The sequence below is a fragment of the Propithecus coquereli genome, unplaced genomic scaffold (genome assembly GCF_000956105.1).
Source record: "Propithecus coquereli isolate 6110/MARCELLA unplaced genomic scaffold, Pcoq_1.0 Scaffold346, whole genome shotgun sequence".
Taxonomy (NCBI): domain Eukaryota; kingdom Metazoa; phylum Chordata; class Mammalia; order Primates; family Indriidae; genus Propithecus; species Propithecus coquereli.
This window is the reverse complement of record NW_012149130.1, coordinates 1,351,314-1,376,791: the sequence shown is the minus strand read 5'-3', so window position 1 is coordinate 1,376,791 and position 25,478 is coordinate 1,351,314. Positions and strand designations below refer to the sequence as shown.

General features: G+C 43.7%; 1 protein-coding gene across 1 annotated transcript in view; it reads right to left on the bottom strand.

The window, feature by feature from the left end:
- MICAL3 (microtubule associated monooxygenase, calponin and LIM domain containing 3) overlaps nucleotides 1-25,478 on the bottom strand; it is a 211,428-nt gene that overhangs the window by 96,829 nt on the left and 89,121 nt on the right. Inside the window, exons 2-13 of the mRNA XM_012651059.1 lie at nucleotides 17,016-17,352; nucleotides 15,249-15,456; nucleotides 12,379-12,495; nucleotides 11,877-11,978; nucleotides 11,160-11,315; nucleotides 10,052-10,152; nucleotides 7,575-7,832; nucleotides 7,124-7,239; nucleotides 5,784-5,910; nucleotides 4,632-4,728; nucleotides 2,288-2,435; nucleotides 127-323 (exon numbers count right to left, since the gene is read on the bottom strand). Coding sequence (XP_012506513.1) covers nucleotides 127-323; nucleotides 2,288-2,435; nucleotides 4,632-4,728; nucleotides 5,784-5,910; nucleotides 7,124-7,239; nucleotides 7,575-7,832; nucleotides 10,052-10,152; nucleotides 11,160-11,315; nucleotides 11,877-11,978; nucleotides 12,379-12,495; nucleotides 15,249-15,456; nucleotides 17,016-17,279 — 1,891 coding nt within the window. The 5' untranslated portion in view covers nucleotides 17,280-17,352. The remainder of the gene's footprint in view (nucleotides 1-126; nucleotides 324-2,287; nucleotides 2,436-4,631; nucleotides 4,729-5,783; nucleotides 5,911-7,123; nucleotides 7,240-7,574; nucleotides 7,833-10,051; nucleotides 10,153-11,159; nucleotides 11,316-11,876; nucleotides 11,979-12,378; nucleotides 12,496-15,248; nucleotides 15,457-17,015; nucleotides 17,353-25,478) is intronic.

The window sequence follows — 25,478 nt, the reverse complement described above, 5'->3', positions numbered from 1 at the left end:
GGTAAAAACAGTCGGCTTGTGTGTGTTTGGTGGTAGTGATGAAGGACACAGTCAGAAGGAAAGGAAGGCCAGGTCACAACACAGCAGGCCATGGGGGCTTCTGCACCAGCGCTGCCCAGGCCTTACCGCTGGAGGGGAGCGAGTCCTTGAACATCTCGTAGAACTGGGTCAGGTACATCACCATGGATAGCTTGTCGGGCTCCCCCACGGAGGCCATTTCTTTGCCTGTCATGATGGGAGAAATGCCCAGTTCCTTCTCAGCAATATCAAAGGCCAGTTGGTTATTCTTTTCCACATTTTGCTCATCCAAAGAATCAAAATCTCTGAGAACAGGACGAGAAAAACATATCAAGACGGGTAGACCATCCCCAAAGCGGAGAACACAGTATTGTGGAGCCATCAGCACTTCTCAGTCTCTGGCTAAAATCCGAGGGGCAGCGCATTACTGAAATCTCACCGCAAACCTGTTTATCTCACCTCTTCTCGTTCCTTTTACTAAGGAAATGCACAGCATCCTCAAGACAAAATGATTAAACGTCTATCCAATAAAAGAAAAAAGAGGGGAAAAGTTGAAAAACTACTTTCATTTTTCCAGGAACACAAATTTCTTACTAAAATATAAGCTCAGGAATAGGAAGTATCTTTAATATATATTCTCTTGTGCCTTGTGTGTGGTACGTATTAAACTTATGTCAAATAATGACAAATATCCTATTTGGATCAGACTGCTCCTGAAGACCTAGGATTATCACCCACCACGGCTGTTGGACCTGACAAGCTGTTAATGTACTTAATCAGCTCTTGTAAATCTTATTTGGCTTTCTCCTTGAGGGAAAATCTCAAAACCTTCCTCAAAAGATTTTACCATTGCTAAATTTCTGAGTTTTCCCAAGTATTTGGATTAATAAACATGTCCTACTGGGTTACTTCTTGCTACTCACAGTAAGAACTGATAGCATTGTTCTTTAGGTGATTTCGGGGTAACCTGGCAGTCCTTATTTTGTGTTAACCTACTGACCCCATACCATTTTTTCAAATTCCTTTTCTCTGTAGGTTAAGTGTGTTAAACTATGGAGACTCATCCTGAAAGAAGTCATTGTAGTCTAAACAGTGCCAATTACCTCCCCACTGCTTTGTGTTCTGCTATGAGTTAATTCCCCTAAGACCTTCTCTAGGCAGCCTGGTCTGACAGGACACATCTCCTTTGCCTCCACACTTGCCCTTCATCCAATCTGTACCCTCAACTACCTCTGCCTGCATCCTTTTTTCTTGCCTTGCCTTTGGAATATGCTGATTCACCTGGCCCCATCCTCTGAAGCACTTTAGTGTCACTGAGCACAATCTTTCTCAAGCTGCTCTACCTCCCCAACCCCCTGCTTTCATTTATCTTTTACTAACTCTGGATGAGCTAAGGGACATGAGCACAGGAGGTCATTTACTGTCACCCAAGCACATCAGAAATCCCCATTTTTCATCCACACTGTGCAAGACTGTTTTTATTAGCTCTTGTCTCATTAGCTTATGACCATCATAAAAACAGGGACTATGTCTTTTAGGATTCCTTAAGCAATCATTTAAAAAAAAACAAACAGACACTAGGCCCTTAAGTGGACCTAATGATAAAAACGATAAGCAGCCAAACTCAACATGCTCTGCTTCTGTTTCTGAATCTTTTTGTTTGGCTTCCATGGTAACAAACGCTGATGGGGGAAATCTGAGGGCACTGGTCTCTGCAGCTGGCCTGGGGTCCTCCTAGTGTACTGATTCTGTAGACAGGTGAGTAGGGAATGGCCAAAGAGATGTTACTGTTATAGGTGGGTAACATGAGGAAAGTTTCATGGACCTGACAGTGCGTGTTTGCAAAAAGTATAGTCTTTAACAAAGAGAAAATGCCAATGAACCATCAAAAACAGGGGAAGTATTCATTGTTTTTTGTTTTGTTGGTTGTGACATATTTGCCTTGAGCTGGCCAAATGTTCTAGCCAGGTTTCCCTTGTGATCGAGAGAGTCTGAGAGACAGTTGGCTGAAATGAAGAGTTCAACTCAGGGCCAATAAACAGTTTTCCTTTGTGTGAAGCTAATAGGCCCAGGTTGGTCCTGGGTTGAGCTATATAATGCATGACATATAGTGTTTATAAATATAACTAAATCAAAATCATTGCCTTCCGAAGTATCTTACTATGTACCTTATTCTAGGAGAAAGGACACAATTTGGCTACTTGATAGCAAGGTACTCTGAGATCTTTAGGGAACATAAAATAAAACACAAAGTTTGGTCAGGACTTACATCAGATCAGGACGGTATCTGTGGATAATTGCACAAAGGGCCAACCCACTTTTCCAGGACATGGTGAGATCTGTCACATTTACCCCTGCATAGCCATCCGTCTGCCTCTGGCACCAACCCAGCAGTTTGCTTGAACGAGCTACAGACTCTGAAACAACAACAATCATCATCTGAAGTGTGGTAACCACAGGATATAGGATCCTCTCTTCAGTACATATATCCAGTGTGAAAAATTACTGAGGATAGGGACAAAATAGTTACCACTAGATCTCAAATCTTTTGAGATCAGTGAGGAATAAGGTTATGTAGCTGGTATCATGATAGTGCTATTATAGAAAGACAGGAAACTACCAATTTATCCAGACTCTAAGGTCAATGTCCACCCCGCTAACAGACTGATAAATCACACCCGGCGTGGTCTGGACCTGACCATGCCGAAGCCCAGTGTCCCCATGGCACTCATGGACGCTGACTCAGATGGAAGAGTGCCACCTACTGAGCGATCACCCTCATTTGCAACAGTTCTAGCATTTCCCTGGAGAGTTGCTTGGCAAGCGGCCCAGGAAGGCTTTTCCCTCCAAAGTAACAGATAAGAAAAGGTTCCATTCTATCTAGCAGCACATTCAACCAAAAATAAACAGAGTCTTGCTCTTACACTTTCCAAGGTAGCAAGCAATTTGCCAAGTGAAGAAATTCTGTAGAGTTACACTGACAAAGCCAGGAACCCCAGACAATCCCTCAGCCCAAGTTTGGTACCTTGTATTATAAATTATCACATCTTAAAAAACTGAATAGGCAAACACATATTTTACAGTTCCTTGATATTTCTTCTAAAACCCTAACAGCCTTTATAACAATCTTTTTTTTAAATTACATCAGAATAGCTCTGATATGGAGCATTTAAGAGAATCTGTGAACTCCTATTTGTGTCCAAGGAAGTCTGTTCCCTTACCTAAAGCAGCTGAAAATATTTAGCCTTGTACTAAGTCATTTAGTGATCTGTGAACATAAGATAAAAAATGTATATCACAAAAATCCTGTTTAAGTCTTTCACAGTGAAAACGTATCCTGAAACTACAGATAGAACCACTTCTAGTGCCATCTCTTGGCTCAGAAATTAACTTTATTCAGATGCCTCCCAAATCTGTCTGTCCAACCATCCAATATGTATTGGACAACTTCAGTATTCCAGGTTCTAAAATAATAACAGTGAATAAAGATACTCTCTGCTTTCAAGGAAATGACGTCCCAGTGGAAAAATATGAAAATGTTTCCAACTGCCTGTTGGTCCTCATATCCACCCTGATACACCAAAAACATGTCAGATTCAAAATGTCCAGAACAGAACTCAAACCTTCTCTCACATCTTCTCAGCTCTGCCCTGCCTTGTCTGCACCGACGCCGCACCGTCCACAAACACCTGCCTCTTGCCCCACAGCTGCCCGTGCCTGTGGCTCCTTAATATTCTCTCACATAATTATCAACGCCAGTGACCACCCCAATGTGCCAAGCACTGTAATAAGCACTCTCCACAGTCAAAGAACCCTCATGATCGCCCCTCCATTTCAGACAAGGAAACCCAAGTTCAGAGATGTTAAATCATCTCTTCAAGGCCACACACTTCACAAATGGCAAAGCTTGGACTGGGACCCACTTGCATCTGGCCCCAAAGTCAGAGTTCTTCTCCACCCACTTCTTTCTTCTCCATCCGCAGCTTTAGGATCAGATTTGGGCCTTTCCCACCTTTAGCTTGACCACCGTGATGCATTTCTTACTCGTCTCCCCACCTCTGGCACTTCCCTTCTCCAGTCTTCTTACATGCAACTGATCAGGTGTACTCACTTCACGCTGCTTTCACAACAGCTTCAGTACACACAACGTATGGAGTGGGCTGCATCTTTGTCATTGAATCCTGGCAGCCACAGGACCCAGCTAAAATGCCACCAATTCTTCTGTAAAGTCTTCCCCCAAAACCTTAGCTCTCATGCTCTCTCCCCCCTACTCTCCCCACACCCCTTCCAGCATGTGTATCTGGTTTATCTCTATGTTGTCGTAACATCTTAGGACCAAGGTAATTCTTTGTTGTGGGGACCTGCCTTGTGCACTGTAGGAGGTTTAGCAGCATCCCTGGCTTCTACCCACTAGATGCCAGCAGCACCTGCCCCCAATTGTGACAATCAAAAATGTCCCCAGACACTGCCAAATGTCCTCTGGAAGGCAAAATCACCCCTGGTTGACAGCCACTGTCTTAGACGGTACTGTGGACACATAACGGCTCAATAAATGAGTACAGACTTCTCTGAATAGGTTACCTGTATTTCAAAAGGCCACTGCCAGCACTCACCATTGCGAGTCAGCTTTGGGGTAGTTCGGGAATTCACCAAGTTCTCCATTTCCAGATGAATATCTTTTGTTTCTCCAGTATCATATAAATGGCGCACCTGGCAGAAAGTTACAAAGTCAAACACAATGAAAATCAAACATCAAGTAATAAATTCCCACCTAAAAGCAAAATGGCTAAGATGAAAGATTGGGAAGCAAGTTGGGCAAAGTTCAGAGAGAAGTTACCGTGATGGCTTTGAATCCTTCATGGAATGAGGTGGGGTTATAGAGAAACAAATGCATATTAACTGTAAGAAGTTGTGCTAAAACTTAGCTACTTGGCCACAGACGTCCCTCTGAGAGTCTCTATTGGATCATTAAGCTGCCCGTAAACAGCAGGTTTTATGGACAACTTAAGAACTTACTACATATAGGTACAGAAGGCCTAAAGGTGTAAACTTCAAGTAGAAAGAGAATTAAAAATTACACTAGAACACAGGCCAATATATCAATGGGCTGCTTTCTTACAGTTGCTCTACTTTTTGGGATTATTGTGCTTTGTAAGATGTCATCCTCATTGCAGTACTGAGATTTAGAGATCCTGAGAAGCAACTCAGTAGTACAAAAAAACCAACTGATAATACTAATAGTATCTTTTACTTTCAAAAGTGTTTTATCTTTCCAAGTTCTTTCAAGTGAGCAATCCCACTTGCCCTCACAATGGTCCTGTGAGTAGGTAGGGATTATTATCCCCATTTTTCAGGTAAAGAAACTGAGGTTCAGAGACCGTGAAATGACCTGTCCAAGACACAGGTGATTAGCCTATAATGAAAGCGGAAGTCACATCTCCTGACTACTGGACAAGTGCTCTTTCCCCTACAATATGCAATTTGAATCAGGAGGTGTGGGATAAAGTCCTGGATCCACCATTTTTGGTCATGTTTGATCTTCTGCAAGTCAATCAACAACTCTACGCCTTAGCTGCCCAATCTGTTGATGGAAAATAACCTGAAAATAATACTTCCACCAATTCAAAAAGAGATCTACTTGGATTACTAAAAAAGTGTTCTGTATATGTTCGGTATTAATAGCTTTATACATTTCAATATATCAGAGTTCTGATCAGTCCTGAGAATGGGCCCAGATGCAGATAAACTGACTAGAAGGCTCTTACCTGGCTTGGCCGAAGGAAGTTGACGTTAATATTGGGATACCTAGTGACAGGGTCGATGCTGTATTGGCTGAAGTTTTTACTCACATTCTCAGGGGTGGTCTGGGGCAGCAACCTATAAATACTTTCCCTGCAATAATATACAACAATATGCTCACAGGAGTGACAAGCACCATAAACATCTCCCTCCCCTTTTGTAGTATTTCTATTTTTTGACAGTCTACCAAATTGTCTAAAGTATACAACGAATCCTCATCCTTGACCACTTTCCTCAACCAGGCCTTGTTTCCCATACCCACCACCTCGTTCATCCCAAGGGCACTGACTGGTAAGAGTCAAGGAGAAGAACAGGTACAATGCTATGAGCAGTAATGAATGCCTGACTCTTATCTAAAAGGCAACTAGCTTACTGCTTTGTTTTTTTCAAGTAAGCCAATATTTAAGTTTTAAGAAAATCACAGATAAAAAAAGAACTTGCCACCATGTTTAGCTAGAATGCCTTAAATAACAGACTTAGAATGATAAAATGATATCAACTACCAATTTCGTCTGGGAAATCTTATCTCTCTAGTTCTTCTGGTCAAGGCATTAGTTCTTTATCATCCAGCACATCCTAGGATTTTTATCTCATTTGCAAAAATCTGCTTCAAAACATCTGACATTTAAGGGTTTGAGAAAGATTTATAAGCAGTTTGGTGTTTCCTTTGATTTCAAAACCACTTTTAATTTCTTCTCCATCAGTAATAAATTTAATTTGGGAAGGGATAAGAAAAGAGCAATAGATTAATCTTTAGGTTTCTATGATTTTATGAAATAGTATCTTGCCTTTCCTCTCTTAAACATGAAAACATCTTTAATTAAGAAAGGAGAGAGGGCAGGGCACGGTGGCTCACGCCTATAATCCTAGCACTCTGGGAGGCCAAAGTGGGAGATATTCAAGACTAGCATAAGCAAGAGTGAGACCCTGCTCTACCAAAAAGAAAGGAAAAAAAAACCCAGCTGGGTATTGTGCGCCTGTAGTCCCAGCTACCGGAGAGATTGAGGCAGAAGGATCACTTTGAGCCCAGGAGTTGAAGGTTGCAGTGAGCTACAATGATGTCACTGCACTCTACCTAGGGCGACAAAAGGAGACTCTGTCCCAACAAAAACAAACAAGGCAACTGAACACCCTTCATCATAGCCCCCCGAGCTCTTAAAAACTTAAAATTTAAAAACTAAAAAAAAAAAAAAAAAAAAAAAAAAAAAAAAAAAGAAAGAAAGAAAGGAGGGAGAGAAGGAAGAGCTTGAACCACTCCTTCCTACCAGTTTTCTCATGGAAAGGACTCAGGGTTACTTCCCATTACCTCTCTGCCAGGACTTCCAAGGGATTTGTTCCTAGTGACCAACTTCGTACCATCCAGGCAGAGTCCATAGCAGCTAGAAAGCCCCGAGCTATTCCTGTTCCCATTGGCCAGAAAGGCTATGAAGGAGATATAAACAAAGAATTAAAATAAATTACCTTTTAAAACAAGAAAACTAAAGAACAAAGAGAGTATGCTGTAGACAGTAGTGTTTGACAACTGTTCAGATAATGAACTTCTCTACTTCCCAAATTGGTAGTGGGGCAAGGCACAAAAGCTGCAGAATTTCCATCCATACTTACTAAGTCAAGGCTCCCAGCAGCCTATGACCCTTCCCTATTTCCCGGTGTAACTCCTATGGGGAACTGGCCTGTGCTGCACAACCCAGGATGCCCAGATGCATTCCTACTTATTACTGCCTCCACCATAAAGTGCTGCCATCCTTAGCACTCACCTCTAGGAGGCTGTCCCCAACCAGAGCTACTAACAACTGGTGTCCATTCTGCTCCCGCACCAGGGCGGCGTTCTCGGAGGCATACATACAAGTGAAGTCAAACATGGCCACATCGGGCTGCCCATAGTGATTGATGGCAAAATCCAGAGATGGCAGCTGCTGCTGGGTGGAGAAGTCCGCCGCCTCCCTGGCGTAGTTGAGTAGAGCCTCTTGGTCCACATTCTCTCGGGAAAGCAAGAGCTCTGTGTCGGCATAGTCCTGTCTCCAGAGAGAGAAGAGGCTTGCGATGGAAAAGCCCCGGCAGGGACCACGAGCTCAGCCAGCCAAAACCGTGCTACCCATGGCAGACAGAACCCGGTGTCGCAGCTTTTCGTTCCCCTAAAGTGATTTCACATTCGCAAACCAAATCCTTTACACAATTTAAAAAGAAAAGGGGGAGAGGGGACTCTTTCTAAGAGAGCACAGCTTTTGCCATCTAAAAACACATTCCTAGTTCTTCCATTTCCTTAGAGCAAACTGCTTCTCCTTTGATCCTGTCCAATTGATCTCATAGAATTGCTCTGAATATCAAATAAAAGAATTTATGGGATGGTACTCTGTGAACTGAAAGAGCATTTTATCATTTGGTATTGTCGGCAATCATTATCTTTTGAGTGGTAAATGGCTTTTGGCAAACAGGACCATGTGACACGCTCAGCCTTGCATAGTACATCAGACCTGGAGGAAGAACCCGGAAGCCTTAATGCCCAAGGACACAGAGGTGGAAGCAACAGTAGTCCAGGAGGCTGGGAAAAACATACTGAATGTGGAACAGAGGTTTTCAAAATACATAAGATTCTGAAAGGCTCTATAGAAATCCACCAACAAAGAAGAACAATGGTGAGAGAAAAAGGGGCTTTCCACATAAAGGACTGAAAAACTCCTTTGCTGTTTTGGAGGTTCCTGGCACACTGAGCCAACTCTTTATTCTTTTAAAGTGGGGCCTATGGTTTTTAAGTGCCCCTCATGTACCTTCAACCACCACTACAAGATGTTAAAAGTCAAAATACAAACACTTAAGTTGGTCCTGGAAATACTGTTTGTTCAACACTGAACAAGCGGCCACAATGCGTTTAGTGTTTAGCAGTACGCACAGAAGACACAGCCCCTGCCCTCTAAAAAAAAATAAATAAAAAGGAAAAGTAAATCAGGTCTTGGCATTCTTGATTGTCCCTATCTAATTTCTACTGATAACCACAGTTCTGTTTTGATGGTAGATTTAGATCTTAACTTAGTCCCAAGGCATACAAACCACTCCACTGGCTGTTTCTTATAGACAGCAATGTAACCCCAACAGAGCCCCAGATAATTAACAGACCAATTCTATGGGGCATCCAACCAAACACATCTTGCTTATGCTCTTGGCAGCATGGGCTATACAAACTGCTTTGTCCTGGTTCTCCCCGCACACACAGGACCGCTGTGCTGAGAAGCGGTCACAGGGCTCCGGGTGGAAAGGGGCTTAGTGTGGTAGGCACGTGCTTGTCACTTGCTCTCCCATCCTGCCCTTGATAAGGTAGTAGTGTCACTCAGACTAAAGTGACTTGATTCATCATCATCCTGCAAAGACAAAGGACTCCCTGAAGCTCAGCTATGAGTCTCTGTTGGGAACTCCACAGGCCTGAATCAGCACGTCCGGTGACACTTTACTTCTACCCTTCTTGCCACATGGGGATAGTAATTCTCATATTTAGACCAATGAGACCAAATAAGACATTAACAAACTCTTTAAGGAATCATCCATCCTATGATTTTCTGATTTCATATTTCAGGATCATCATCTCAGGATTCTCCATGCAACTGTCACCTAGAACAATGGCTCAGCTGGGCATGGCTAAGGATGGACATTAAGTCCTTGGTGTTTGATCACAGAGACCTAAATACACCCTGATCCAGTGTTGCCTGGAACTCTGATACCATGACTATGGTAATACCAGAACCACTGGCAGGCTTCCACAAACACCAATTATTGCTTCTGGATCAAACCCCCCTCCCCTCTATCACCCCCACTAAAAGGTAACCTATTAACCAGCCAATAACTGGTCATGTATGGAATTCACTAGAACCGCAAACAAATCACCTAAAACTAGATTGAATGTTTATGCATAAAATGCTACCTAAGACTCGCTTCGAAACAGTTTGATGGCAGGAGGAGCAGTGGGCTGGGGCACTACTGACACAACACTGGTCGCGTGTTGCTAACTGTTAAAGCTGGATGATGGGCACATGAGGGTTCGTTACACTGTCTTCCCCACTCTTATTTACATTTGAATTTATCCATAACAAAAGTTGTTAAACTGAAAACATCAGGAGTTACCAGGAGATGTGTTCAGGGCTCACTTTCATTCCCTTGCAAGCAAAACCCATCAGACAATAAAATTCTTTCTCTTATTAACTAGTTCAACAAAAGAGAGATTTGAAGGAAATCCATTGCTCACATGCAGTATCACCCCTTTGTCCAGTAAACTCTGCTTTTTGGCTGTCATAACGAAATAGTGCGTGTCATCTTTGTAGTAGACGATGTTCTCCAAGTCAATACCTGGGACCAGAAAACAAACGTGTGCATGTAAGAGTTTGCTGAGAAAAAGGTGCATAAGGTGGCCAGAAAGATTGTGCATGAGACAGGGATTGTAAAACCCCAGGCAGGGAAAGATGTTTATGCCCAGATTCTCACTTCCTGCATAATCAGTTCATGAAAATACAGGGAGCTTTGTTTCTTCTCTTTGTACTGCTCTATAATTCACTTGACACCCCAAATTATCCCCAAAACAATGAGTAAACAGAACTATAAAAATGGGGGAAAAAACCCAAAACAAATCAAAAAGGGGCTAACCTCTACAGGACGGTTTGGGTTAGTTATCAGGTCAAACCTCTTTAATAGTCATCAAGGAAACTGGAGGAATCTCTTAGATTCTTAAGAACAGGATAGACAACTCAATGCCTACAAGCAGAGAGTAAACTACTGACTTTTTAATTCAATTAATCTAAAAATTAGATGTGATGGAAAGAAATCAAGTTCTAGAAAACAGAATGAAGGCACATTTAGCAAAATATCTAAGTTAATCTATTCAAAAGCTATCATACAACAATCTCATTCCTGTCTGGCACATGCTTTGCTTTCAAGTTCAAACTGGAACCCAGAAAGAAGACTACACACTTAATACCTAAAGTCAGGTTCTCAGTCAAACCAGGGAACTACCAGGCATCGGCATGCTACACTGAGAACTGCAGTACAGGGTAAGGCGTCGGGGAAGATTGGTAAAGGCAGAATTGAACATTTTATAATAAAACAAATAAATAAGTAAAGATAAAACCCAGAGCAGCCCAGTCACTGTAATGTGGGTTAAGAATACTGGAGGAGGAAACAAGTTCTGTGGGAAGCCTCATGCTAAGAACAGGGTATAGGGAGTGAAGAGAGAGTGGCGGGAGGGGTTTAACAACACAGTAATGACACCAAGGGCCACCCACCCACCAAATCCCAAGAGGAAAGTGATGAGTGGTTATTGAAATTTTTATCCTTATTGCTCTGGAAGCATCTACACCAACCTGTCGCTTCCCTCAGTTCCTGGAAAAATTTTTGGTTGAATATAAAAGCCACACCACTGATCTCTTCCACTTTGGCTTCCGCTGTTGTATTTCGGTTAATAAAATTTGCTGTGATGGCGATGGCCAGTTTGCCACGGAATTCTTTCCGACGAAATCCTGGAGGGAAAGAAACTCTCAGAGGTGGCAACAGTTACCTAGAGAGGAAGGAAGATCACTTCAAATGAAAGGGGGGGTTGAGGAAGATGTTAGGGAAAATAGGGAGTAAGAATCAATGGGAACATTTTAGGGCAGCTCTCCTCTATCTGAAAATAAGGTATCTGCCTACCAAAGAACACGACAATTCTGGAAAGAAGTCAAAGTCTCCCACACCATTTGCAAACAATTTGAAACATAACTGACCAGAATATTACTCAGTATTAGGGATCCCATTTAAAAGGGGGGAGGGCACCCACTTACTAATACATAGATCAAATCCTGCAGTGTCAGTCAAGCACTCCGAGTACGGCTCGTCTCCTAGTGCCCTAACACAAGCACCCTGTGAGAAGCAGCCCAAGGATGGGCTGGCTAGAAGAAGGCAGGCCTGCCATTCAGTTAGAGTGGGCAGCACACACACAGATTCTCAGGAGCACGGACGATGGTGACACAAACTCTCACCCGGGGTGGGACAGGGCCAGCCTTCACTCTGCTACAAACCAGCAAAGGAGCATAAGTCAGTACCTTCCAAGGTGTTCCTACGGCCATCCCCACCGATGATCACTTCAAATTCATACTCTGACACAGGATGAGTTTTGGGATGCACCAGTGCCCGCCAACCTATCCCTGTGGACCAAAGCCAAAAGGGAAGTCATCACCCAGACCAAAGTCATCACCCAGATTACATTCACACATCCAAGAACACCTCTAGATAGCCAGGCATAGAGACTGCACAAAACCCTGAGACAAAAACACTATGTGTAAGAGCACTGAGGACAAACCACAGAAAGAAAGAAGCTTAAAGGGGGCTCACTAGGGACCTTCCCCACCATGCTAGTGCCTGCGACGTCCAATACCATGTGGAAGGCCTCCCCAGTAAGCCAAGTCCTCAAGGGTGCAGGCTGTACAAAGGCAGACGCCCCTCTTAGCTAGTTCTAAAAACAGTCCGCAGGTGCCTCTAGTTTTCTTCCTTTCTTCACCCTTCAACGCCCTTTTATGCCTTCTTCACTTGTTCAATCCAACTTACGTTCATTCTCTTGGTCCTCAGGAGGCTGTACAAGTCCTTGGAACTCCACATTGACATGGATTTCAATGCCTAGGATCAAGGCTACTTTCAACAGTATTAGCTGGAGCTGACGGATACCTGGGCAAACACAAAGATTACGTTGGTGGGGTGCACAGAGAAGGGGGTGCCTGCCATTAGCCACTGCTCAGGCTTCCAGCCCTCCACCTATGCATCCTTCACTCAGATTCTCAAAGCCTTTTGTGGCAGGAGACACTTTCCAAGCCATGCTCTATAACAGCAGTCCCAACATCCAGGTCATGGACCAGTACCAGTCCGTGGCCTGTTAGGAACCAGGCCACACAGCAGGAGGTGAGCAGCAGGTGAGCAAGTGAAGCTTCATCTGTATGCTCCCCATCACTTGCATCACTGCCTGAGCTCCATCTCCTGTCAGATCAGTGGCAGCATTAGAGTCTCATAGGAGTGTGAACCCTACTGTAAACTGCACACGCCAGGGACCTAACTTGCGTGCTTCTTATGAGAATCTGATGCCCGATGATCTGAGGTGGAGCTGAGGCGGTGATGCGAGCGCTGGAGAGCAGCTGCAAATACAGATTATCATTAGCAGAGAGGTTTGATTGCACGATAAATATAACGTGCTGGAACCATCGCAAAACCATCCCCTCCGCACCCTGTGGTCCATGGAAAAACTGTCCTCCACGAAACTGGTCCCTGGTGCCAAAGAGGTTGGGGACTGCTGCTCTGTAACTTCTTTCTTCATTTTTTTTTTTTTTTTTTTTTGAGACAGAGTCTGGCTCTGTTGCCCTGGCTAGAGTGCCGTGGCGTCAGCCTAGCTCACAGCAACCTCAAATTCCTGGGCTCAAGGGTTTCTTCTTGTTCAGCCTCCCGAGTAGCTGGGACTACAGGCATGCGCCACCATGCCCGGCTAATTTTTTCTATATATATTTTTAGTTGTCCAGATAATTTTTTTGTACTTTTTTTTAGTAGAGACGGGGTCTCACTCTTGCTCAGGCTGGTCTCGAACTCCTGACCTTGAGCGATCCACCCACCTCGGCTTCCCAGAGTGCTAGGATTACAGGCGTGAGCCACCGCGCCTGGCCTCTTCTTTTTTTTTTTTTTAAGGGCAGATATAATCTGGTGGAAGAGATGTTCTAGAGAGACACGCAGGCCACTCCCACCTCTTGGGTGAGGTGTTTTGACAATCAACAGTCCTGAAACAACATGGGGTTGTGGCCAACAGGAGACACTCTGTTCCATGTTCCCCTTATCCAGAGCCATCAAACTAGCAGCATCTACAATCCTGACAGGACATGGCACTTACCATAGGAGACAGAAGATGTGCACCAGGGGTGTGCTTTCACAGTCCGACGCAAAGCTGCTGCACTACTTCCTAAGACACCCACAGTCTCTCTCCCATCCCGTGCCCTCACAGACCTTTACATTCTTAGTAGGTAAGGGAGATCACAACCCAGCTGTATCTGCTTACCATCCCCTTCCCACCACTGGTCTACAGCTGTGGAAACTGAGGCCCAGAATGATAGCAAATCTTGCTCATTATTACAGTAAGATTTATTTATTTATTTGATGTCCAATGAGTACCTGCCAGGTGCCAGACATGAAAGCAACTTCAGGTACACAGAGATAAGAATTTAGTCCCTGAACTAAGACCCTCTCAGCTCCCAGATAAATCCTGTCACACAGAAGGCAGAAAAATCCACTGAAATAATGAGGCTCGGTCTTAAGACCAAACTTACCTGTGGCCCATGACTAATCTGCTAGGAGCACATGCAAATCCTCCTCTTGGTCATTTGGTCATTTTCCCCAGCTCACTACAACCACCACCCTTCTGAGTCACACTACCAAAGACTCATCAAATCCTGTGCTAGCACACATTTTATTTTTGCAGACAACTGTGGGTTCCAAGATGCTTTACAAATTACAGGCTGACAGATGGGCAATGCTCTCTCTGCCAGAGGAATGTGGCGGCTGTTGGCCAGTGTTTGATAAACTGGCACCACTGCTTCAAACAGCACAAGGCTCAGTGGTTGAATATATTTATCGGACACATCTGGAGGAGCTCATAACAAAGTTTCCTTGATAAGGCTTTCTTGGAATCATTAATGATAATCAATTAAAAAAGACTTCAACTTCCTAACACAGGCACTGTCTTTTTTGAATTGCTTTTCAGATAGGCCACTTACAGTCAAACAAACAGCACTGACTGCATTAACTTGTATTTATACCCTATGGGATCTCGGAAGAGCATAGGCCTAACCTGAGCTTGGTGATGGATGACAAGAGTATAGCAAGAGCTATTCTGGGTGTAGACCTCACGAGAACCACCCAACCAAAGGAATCCCATTATTGACTTGCCATTCATGACCAAGCTAGGACTCTGCTTCTTCTCTAAGTGTGGCTTCCCCAGGACTGGGTCCCACAGCACTCTGTCCTTATAGTAGCAGAGTGTATATCAGATCACATTACAGAGAGCTGCACACCTGCATACTTCTTCCATCGGACTAAGAACTACAGAGGGCCCAAGTTGGTCATCTGTTTCCCAACACCTGGCCCCAGTGTGCATCCTAAGCACTGTAAGTGCTCAGCAAGAGTCCAAGACCTAACTTAGAAATCTTTGAGCCAAATTCTACATTTCATAGGAGATACACTTGTGGTTAAGAGTCCTAGATTACAGAACCACTGCATGGCAGGTATTTTTACTCCAAGCAGAGTGTGCTTGCTACCAGACAAATACTAATGAGATTAGAACAAATTGGGCTGAGTATGAATTCCTTAGATAATCTACCTGTCTCTTTCTACTGAACAAGTGGGCAGGGCTAGGAGTGGAATTCTGCAGGAGAACTGGTTTTACTTACTAATATGGTCAATGGCTCCAGCACAAAACTTTCCATAGAACTTCTTGGCACCCAGACCTCGCAGATCATGTATGGTGAATGGCCAGAGATGCAAGACATTGTTGCGGGAGAAGGCATCTCGTTTCTCAATAACGACCACCTTGGCTCCCAGTAAGGATAAGTCAATGGCTGTGCGGAGACCACAGGGGCCAGCTCCAATGATGAGACACTGAAAAAAACAGCTGTTTTCAGGGCAAAGGCAGCACCTCTTGAGAAACATTTCTAGAGAAGTTTCATTATCTTATAACTATCATTCCTTAAAGCTCCCAAACAGGGCTATTCTACCCACTTCCAAGGAACCACCCATCTGGGTCATAGCAGAGCACCTGCAAGGACTTGAGAAACAAGCTAAGGATTGCTGTGGATAGAGAAGACTCTGAATTGTCAGTGCTAGACACAAACTCAGCACATGTTCACCTTGGACAGCCTGTAAGCCCCGTAGATCTGCAACGTATTTAAATGGGTCATCATTTCAACAAACAATGTGAAAATCGCATCTAATCTTCTATCAACAGGAGAGGACCTTTTAGAAGATTTCTAAGTCATGCAGATTTCTATCTAAGGGGACGAAAATTATTAATACGTACTCCAGGCAATCTTAGAGTCCTGGAATGGTTCTACCACTCAAGGGAACTCTCAAGAGCCAAAGTTTTATGTGCTGAAAAGAGTTCCAAAATCCCAATTTCTAGACTGAAAGTCCAGGGAAATGACTGTGAAAATCCACACTCTAGAGAAGTACTTAGGGTGAGACTGGACACTTATCTTAACTAGATTGCACTGTATGTGTAGAAGGCATACATGCAATTTTTGGCTTTGCATGCCTTTTGTTCTTAATAAAAGTTGAGCACTCACTCATAAAAGTCATGCCTTCAAATTTTCTTGGATTTTGTTTAAGAAAATGCAAATCCACTGGCAGTGGTCTCTAGGTATCCACAAAGGGCAAATTAAAGCTAATAAAAGGACATAATAAAATAGCCATGAAGTCATTTGTAAATTTGTGTCCCTGCTAGCTTCTTCCAAGGAGGAAAGTAAGAAATGTATTTTTCCTTCTCCACTTCCTCACATCTCCCCCTGAACAGGTGATTGCACATCCTGGGTCTTTATCCAGGCCTACCTATTTCACGGAAATCCTATTTCTCTACACTGTGAAGAAAGCAACAGAAATACTTCAGCTCACAAAGACCTTGCTTATGAACCCGAACAGACTTTGGAACATGGATGGGAAGAAGTCTGAAGCTTGTGGCAAATTCTCAAGTTAGCAAATACTATGCCTTACCAGTTACTGAGTATGGAATGGTGACTCTGTAAAGACAGCATGCCAAGGATCAGTAAGACATGCTCAGAGAGCATGCTAACAGGGCTTAGCTATGTCCTTGCTACATGACCTACATCCTTCTAACAATGTGACATTCAAAAGAAAGCATCAGCAAAATAAAATGTTCCTATGCCTCTTGACTTCAGGGTTGTTCTTAAATAGTTGAAACTTTGAACGTTCAACATGTAAATGCATGAAATATGCTTAGAATAGGGTCTGGAACATGGGAGTCAAATAAATATAGGTAACAGATCCACAAAGTTTCAACAAGGTAGAAGCCTGACTTCCTACGCTGGCCATGGCTAGACTCTGCTGGTTCTCACCCAGTCTACCCCTACTCAATCCTTCTCTTTGGCATCTGGTTAAATCTTCACATCAGTGACTCCAGGGCCCGACAGTAGCCAAACCCTTACCTTGGTGTTAGTGCATGCTTTTCCCTTTTTGTAGTCTTTGTGACTGCCCCGTTTGTCCAACTTTGCCCAGAGGGCTTTGGCTTTCCAGTAGTTAAGCTTGGACTTGAGCTTGTGATAGAAGGAGCGGTAGTCCTTAGGCTTCAGTTCCAGGTGGTCACAGAGCTCTTGGAAGGCCTTGAGGGTTCCCTTGCAGGTAGTGGCCTGGACAAATCGGTCAAAGAGGACATGAGCTTGGTTCATCGTCTCATGCTTTCTCTCCTCCATGCTGCCTGCCCTCAGCACCCCACAGAGGGGGCTGTGGGATGGCCGTAGATCCACCTGACACTGTCACGTTAATCTAACAAAAAGAGAGAAAGAAAAAGAAATGGTCCGTATTGCTGTCTCTACAGACATTTTCTAGGAGACACACTCTTTTTCAAAGTGGAGTTCCCAAATGTTAACACTCATTCATTCAACAAGTGTGCACTGCACAGCTGCGGTATTCCAGGCCCTCTCCGAGACAATGGGGGTGGAGAGATGATAACACAGCTCTTGCTTTCAAGGATCTTACTGTCTAGTGGATGAGACGGACACACAAGCAGAATGTTTCAATGTCCGATACTAAGTGCCACTAGAGAGAGAGGCACAAGGGTCCAGGGAACACAGAGTAAGAGTATCTAAATCACAAGGAGGTGGGGTCCCCACTGAAGATGAGCCTCTGAGAGGCTACAGCTGAGTCTTTCAGGATAAACTTTAGCCAGGCAGAGAAAAAGTGAGGACATAAGAAAGCAAAACAGGCAGGCCTGTGAATGACTCGTGCAGATCAAAGAGTCACTAACAGATCTCCAGGTTTCCAGCTTAGGCTGCTGAGTAAACGGTGACACCAGGCTGGTGGTGGATTAAAGGTAGAAGAAGAGGGTGCGGTGGGAGCTCCCTTTCCATCTGTTCCGCTTGAGCTCCCCAAGTAGAGGTGCTCACTAGGCAGCTGGGCATACGCATGAAGCTCAGGGAGTGGCTGGGGATGCAGACCCAGATTTGGAGTCACAGGTGGTGGCTGAACCTGTGAAAAGCAGGTAAGATCAACAAGGAAAGTCCAGGGGGAGAAAAGAGCCACGGACTCTGGATGAGATCTGGGAAGCACCAACCTAGAAGAGGCTGCAGAGAAGACCAGCCCTCTAAAAAGATTTGAAGAAGAGTGGAGAGAGGTCTGAAGAGAACCAAGGGCGGCATCATTGAAGTCTAAGAAGCAGAAAGCTCAGAAGTGCCAAAGTCAGCAGGGATTCAAAGAACTCAGAAAGTCCTGTGTACAGTACAGTGTGACGTTATAGCCATTCCGCTTTGCCCACAATCATATTTGACAATAACAATCATGTCTGTACCTTCTACTTACCAAAAATATCCACACACCCACCGTCCTGTATGTCTGCTAGGCAGAGGCTTGAAGACGGGAGGTGGCACCTTATGTGCTCCTTCATCCATTCGCCCCCTTGGTCCTCCTCCATTTTTGTGCCACATTCTACGATCATCACTACTGAACTATTACTGGGAAGTGGGCGGCAAAGGGCTAGAGAGCAAAACTAAGTCACAGGAGAAGAGACAGCAGGTCGGAGCAGTGGGAGGAGCACAGCTGTGGCACTGAGCCCACATGTGCCAGACCTTGGCTGCCTGTTCCTGCTTAGTCCCTTTGTCTCATGAGGCCTTGACTGCCCCTTTTTTAAGATGAAGAGTTTAGACCAATGATCTCTAGAACTCTCTTCAGTCCTGAAGTCCCGAGTCTAGTGCTGAGAAAATCACGGCCACAGCACTCACACCTGGTGCGCCAGGCAGTTCATCACAGGCGCCCTACCAGCTTACCACTAGCGTGAACATGGCTGGCTTGGGACATTGCTTTAAAGAGGACTGACTGTTGGGGGTGGCGGCACACGGAGGAAGGAAGTTGTTGATGCACTGTGTTCACAAGGGGTGTAGAAGCAAGATATGACCCACTATCCAGTGCACCAATGCAAGGGGGATAGGAGCCACATTCCAGAACGACACGAAAGAGCCCCAGGGTTCTGTCCTGAAGCTCTGACTCTGGGTAAGTCAATGAGCAACAGAATCCCCCTGTGGGACACAGAAATAATATTCTGCTTCTCTCCACACCTCAGCATGATACTACAAGACCCAACCAAACCAACTGGAGATGCATCTTATTGTTTCATAAGAGAAAGTAATAACTAAATACAAGGCACTGCCATTTCAGATACAACACTCTTCACGCACCGTGAGGATGAGCCAAAGATGGTAATTCTCTACCTGAAACACACTGACTTGGCTTCTCACCTCAAATATATCACTTACTCAACAGCCCCTCCCGGCTCTGAATATTAAAAACTGCACTGCTAATAAACACAGCTTGTCCCAATATCCATGCGGCCAGAGTCCAGCACTAAATGGAATTAACTGGAACTAACATTCAATTTCTCCTAAGTAAAGTTTTATTCTAGGTAGCAGCAAGCAGTGAGAGAAACATTTTAAAGTTCCTAAAGAGAGCCCATTCTTTTTCTTACAAGCCAACGCTTATCTCAGAAATGATAGTCAAAATGGCAGATGGCTTATACGGGTGGGAAAGGCCAGATGTGCTTATCCAAAGGAAGAAGTAACAACAGTGACAGGTAACAACCAATGACTAAAAACAAAGATCCCAGAGCATCTGCTATACCAGGGGCCTTCTCTGCCTCTTGCCTTCTTTGTGGGGATTTCATCAGCTTTATTTGCTCTTTGGCAAGTAGATGGCATTGTGCAACCCTGACCCTGCATACTCTGCTTGTGTTACTAACCAATTTTAACTCCAACCAGAGTCACAGTATTTGGCAAGCTTTGAATACACCTGGTCTGATCTATCTCTACCTCACGTCAAGGAAGAAAATGACTTTTCTTTGCTCCTAAACAGCAGCCACCTTCCACTCCTTGCCAGGATTCAGAGCACTCAGAACCACGACGTTCTTGCTGAAACCAACACATTAAAGGTCCCACAGCACATACTTCCAAAAGCCTTTCTTTCCCCTGTCATAATGCCTGCCTTGTGCTCACACCTCCCCTAAAAGAGAGTCTTAGGCATTTACTTCCAAAGAAGGGTTCTGCCCGGTGGCCTAACATCCCCTTGGCTGGTTGTAGCCTACTCTGTTTGAAATAAATATTCACTTCCAAAGAGCTGCCAACCACCACCGGATATTTCCAAATCAAACCCCACCCCAGATGAGCACCTTCATTAACAGCTGCCCCCAATCCTTCTGTTGCTGCAAAACATTTTCAAATTACCAGGTCTCAGCCACACCTCCCAGAGAGCTGCAGAGTGCCTGTTTCCCAGCGTCAGGCAAGTATTAAATACCCTGTCTAAGGGATTTCGACCCGCAGGGCACTAATGACAACAGATAAATAGAGGTAGGTTGGTTCCTGGAACAATGCGACAGGCACCCAAGGTAAGACTACACAAGATTAATTCCCTTGGGCTGCCTCACTTTTCCTACTCTGCAAACCACATCTCACGCACTCTGACAACAGCTGGGAAGAATGGCAGAAGAGCCATTCCTGTTACCACCCCCATTTCCCTCATTCCTGAAGGTCAAAGCCAGATCATGCTCCTCCTGGCCTCTCCTGGACCACTCCTGTGTACCGTTCATCCCAGAATCCTGGGACAATCAGCATTTATAATCACAGGAACCTAGAGACCAGGAAATCTGGCAGGAAGGTGCCAGAAATCCTGGGGACTGAAAAGCCAAGGTGTGGAAGGAAAGGGTAACGGAAGTGGGGAGCCTGAGGAGGGAAGAGGAAGAGGAGGTGAGGCCGGGTTTCCAGGCATCTGTGTAGTCTCTGCCAGCTGACAACATCCTGCATGTTTTGTCCTGCGGCAGCTGACTGCTGACTCAGAAGCACATTCCTTGGCTGTGGAGGACAGCACCGCAGAGACAGCCTACGAAGTGCATGCAGGAACAGGGTTTATGTTCCTATTTACAACAGTCAAAGATTGTCACTGATGCCTCCTGGCTGGTTATAAGAAAATTCATATCTAGCTCTCAGAATAGGTGGGTGGTTGGTTGTGGAGGGGTTGGGGAAGAGAATTATCTTTAAAAATAGAAAGAGGAAAGAGAAAAAAAAAATGAAATAAGAATTACACTCCACAATTATGGGACCAGAGTGAAGCTTAGTAAATTTTCTCCCCAGCCACTGCATCATTAATATACCAGCAGGTGTGCAAATCTCCGAATCTTAAAAAGGAATCTGTAAAATGCTCCCTTCCCTAACCCATTCAGTCAGAGAGATATGTCTTGTCAAATAGTCTTGAAGTAGGTGTCTAGGAATGCTTGTTTTGGAACGCCATCAGGAGGAAACTGTGTGAAAACACACTTCAGATTACTGAGATTCCCCCATGTTTTGCCTCAGGAACAAGGACCAAAATTGCCAACATGCCTCGCACCCCTGACCTGTCTTTCTGCAACACGGGTGACAGGCTGCTGTGCCATGGGTGAGGACCCTGGGCCTGCACCTTGGGGACAGCGGGCTAACTTGGAAGAGACCGTCTTGAACAAGATTCCCCGTAACCTCTGACTCTGCATCCCAGCTCCTTATCTTGCACAGCTCTTAGATAAGGTTCTGGGGACCTAGGAAGCAAGCGCAGAATACAATAAAGAAAGCTGTCTTCCTTACACATTCTTTATTTTCAACTTCTAAAATTATGGTAAAACACACATATCATAAAATTTCCCATCTTAACCTTTACGCGTACAGCGCAGTGGCATTAAATACCGTCGCGTTGTTGTGCAACCACCACCACCATCCATCTCCAGCACTCTTTTCATCTGGTGAAACTGAAACTCTGTACCCATTAAACAGTAACTCCCTGTTCTCCCCTCCCACCAGCCCCTGACGACCACTATTCTGCTTTCTGATTCTAAGATTTCCACTACTCTAAGTATTTCGTATAAGTAAAACTTTATAGTATTTGCCTTTTTGTGACTGGCTTGTTTCCCTTAGCATAATGTCCTCAACGTTCCTCCATGGCGTAGCATATTGCAGAATTTCCTTCCTTTTTAAGGTTCGACAGTATGTATAGACCACATTTGGCTTATTAGTTCATCCCGTGATGGATACTTGAGTTGCTTCCATGTTTTAGCTGTTGTGAATAATGTTGCTATGAACATGGGCATACCTCTCTCTTGGAGACCTTGTTTTCAATTCCTTTGGGGATTAGGATTAGAATTAGGATTGCTGGATCATAAGGAACTTCTATTTTTAATTTTCTGAGACACCTCCATATAGACTTCCACATTGGCTATACCATTTTACATTCCCATCAGCACTGTACAAGGGTTCCAATTTCTCCACATCCTTGCCAACACTTATTATTTTCTTCTAGTATTTTTTCTTATTATTTTTTGATAACAGCCATCCTACTAGTGTGAGGCAGTAATCTCATCACATACCTATTGGCCATTTGTATACCAACTTTGGAGAAATATGTCTATTCAAGTTTTTTTCCCATTCTTTAATTGCGATGTTCATCTTCTTGTTGAGTTTTAGGAGTTCTCTGTACATTCTGGATATTAATCCCTTATCAGATATATAATCTGCAAATGCTTTCTCCCATTCTGTGTGTTGCTTTTTTACTGTTGATAGTGTTTTTGATGCACAAAAGCTTAAAATTTTCATGAAGTCTAATTTGTCTATTTTTTCTTTTGTTGCCTGTCTGGTGTCATAGCCAAGAAATCATTGCCAAATGATTGGCAATGTTGTGAAGCTTTTCTCCTATGTTTTCTTCTAAGGGTTTTAGGTCTTACATTTAGCTCCTTCTTCCATTTTGAGTTAATCAGGAAGTGTGAGTCCTCCAGTTTTGTTCTTTTTTCTTTCTTTCTTTCTTTCTTTCTTTTTGAGATAGAGTCTCACTCCATTTCCCCAGGTAGAGTGCAGTGGCATCATCGTAGCTCACTGCAACCTCAAATTCCGGGGCTCAAGTGATCCTCCTGCCTCAGCCTACCAAATAGCTGGGACTACAGGTGACCACCACCACGTCCAACTAATTTTTTCTATTTTTGGTAGAGACAGGGTCTCACTCTTAGCTGAGGCTGGTCTTGAACTCCTGACCTCAAGCGATCCTCTGGCCTTGGCCTTCCAGAGTGCTAGGATTACAGGCGTGAGCCACCCGCCCGGCCAGTTTTGTTCTCCTTTTTAGAGACTGTTTTGGCTATTTAGGGTTCCTTGAGATTCCATATGAATTTTAGGATAGGTTTTTCCATTTCTATAAAAATAGTCATGGTATTCTGATAGAGAATGCACTGAATCTACAAATTGTTTTGGGTAATATTGACACCTTAACAATATTAAGTCTTCCAATCCATGAACATGGATGTGTTCTCATTTAAAAGTTTTCTTTAATTTCTTTCAGTAATGTTTTTTAGTTTTCATTGTACAAGTCTTTTGCTTCCTTGGTTAATTCCTAAGTATTTTATTCTTTTTGATGCTATTGTAAATAGAACTGTTTTCATAATTTCCTTTTCAGATTGTTCACTATTAGTACATAGAGATGAAACTGATTTTTATATGTTGACTTCATATCTTGCTACTTTGCTGAATTCCAGGTATTAACCTCAAAATGGTTTTTTTGGTGGAATCTAGGATTTTCTACATATAAGATCATATCACCTATAAACAGAGATAATCTTACTTCTTCCTTTCCAATTTGGATGCCTTTTATTTCTTTTTCTTGCCTAATTGCTCTGGCTAAAACTTCCAGTACTATATTGAATAGAAATAGTGAAAGTGGGCATCATTGTCTTGTTCCTAATCTTAGAGGAAAAGCTTTCAGTCTTTTACCATTGAGTATATATTTGCCATGGGTTTTTCATATATGGCTTTTACCACACTGAGGTAGTTTCCTTCTATTCCTAGTTTGTTGAGTGTTCTTATCATCAAAGGGTGTTGAATCCTCATGTATTCTTGTTTCTGCACATTATTTCCTCCTCAGATCTTTTCTGACTTCCCATTCCATTTAGCATCAAACTGACACCGGGCAGGATGGTGAGGAAATAGGAAACCAGTACCCATCCCCAGCTCTGTGCCCACTTCCCCGCTTCCATGGACCTGCCCTTTACAGTAGTACTCCTCATCCACACCTGCCATTCTGCAAGGATATTATTTAATGTCTCTCTCTTCCACTAACTACTGTAAGCTTCCTTAGGGCAGAGACAAGGTCTCTGCAGCTACAGCCTGACCTCTAATAGAAATGAAATATGTTTCTGCGGAGCTGATGAAGGGAAGATGGAGCCCAGTAGCTCCATACTTGAAGGACAGGTCCTGTGGAAAGGAGAACTAGGTAAATGTAACAGAGAGATTTCTAATGTGCTACCAATACATAGTATCTAAGAGTGCAATGGGCAACCTGGGAAGATAGTGATAGCCTAGGAAGAGCAGCCAGCAAAAACTTTTACCATGAATCTGCATTATTCTTGGCTGTGGAGTATCCCTCCCTAGAGGTATCTGGGAAGAGCCTAGACTAGATGATCGCTGGGTTCTCTCCCACATCTCTAATTCTGAAAGACAGTGGTATGGCCCTAACCCCTACGTTGTATCTTCTCTAATCTTTTATTTCTACTCCTTGCAAGCAACCTATTTCTTCATGAAAACCAAGTTAAGAACACCTATGCAACTGAGAAATGAAGTGAGTCAGACATGAACTGACTTCTGCCTTGTGGTTCTGTTGCCCCAAACACACATTAAAATGTCCAAATCAGAACCAAGCACCCAACGAACACAATCGCTGATGGTGATGCCAATGTCTGCCCCAAATAACTCACAAAAACAAGTAAAAAAAAAGAATAAAAGGCCCAATGTCTTATAAATCATTTCCTCATGTGTAAAATGAAAATAATACTGACAGAATCACATGGTTTTGTAGGAATTAATGTAATAAATGTAAAATGTTTAGCGGTGCCAAGAACAGAGCACGGCCCAATCAATGGTAGTGCTGTTATCATCTAGCAGTTTATAAATAAGTCCCCCCAACAAGAGCTTATACTCAGTCTAAATAAATGGCTACTATATAACAGAATAATAGAGCTCAGAGAGTTTTGTTTTCTGAAGTAAAGAAAAATGTTTCGGAATTCTATTTGTTCCATCATCACTCTCTTCCCTCTCCATTCCATCTGTTCTAGAAGGTGTGGTGATGGTATTGGGTGGGAGGGGCTAAAGGAGTAAGATCTGTGTTGTAAGTTCCTGTCACACTTAAATGTTAAAACAAGAATGCTATAAGGACTGCCGTCAACAATGATGAAAAGATACTGAACAGTTACCAGTGACAGATCCATATCTTATGGCATCCTCACCACAATCCTGTGAGGTAGAATCTATTGCCTCTATTTTATAGATGGGGAAACTGCAGCTTAAAGAAGTTTACAGGTCACAAAGCAAGAAGAAAGCAGTGCAGCCATGTTCTGGATCCAGACCTGTCTA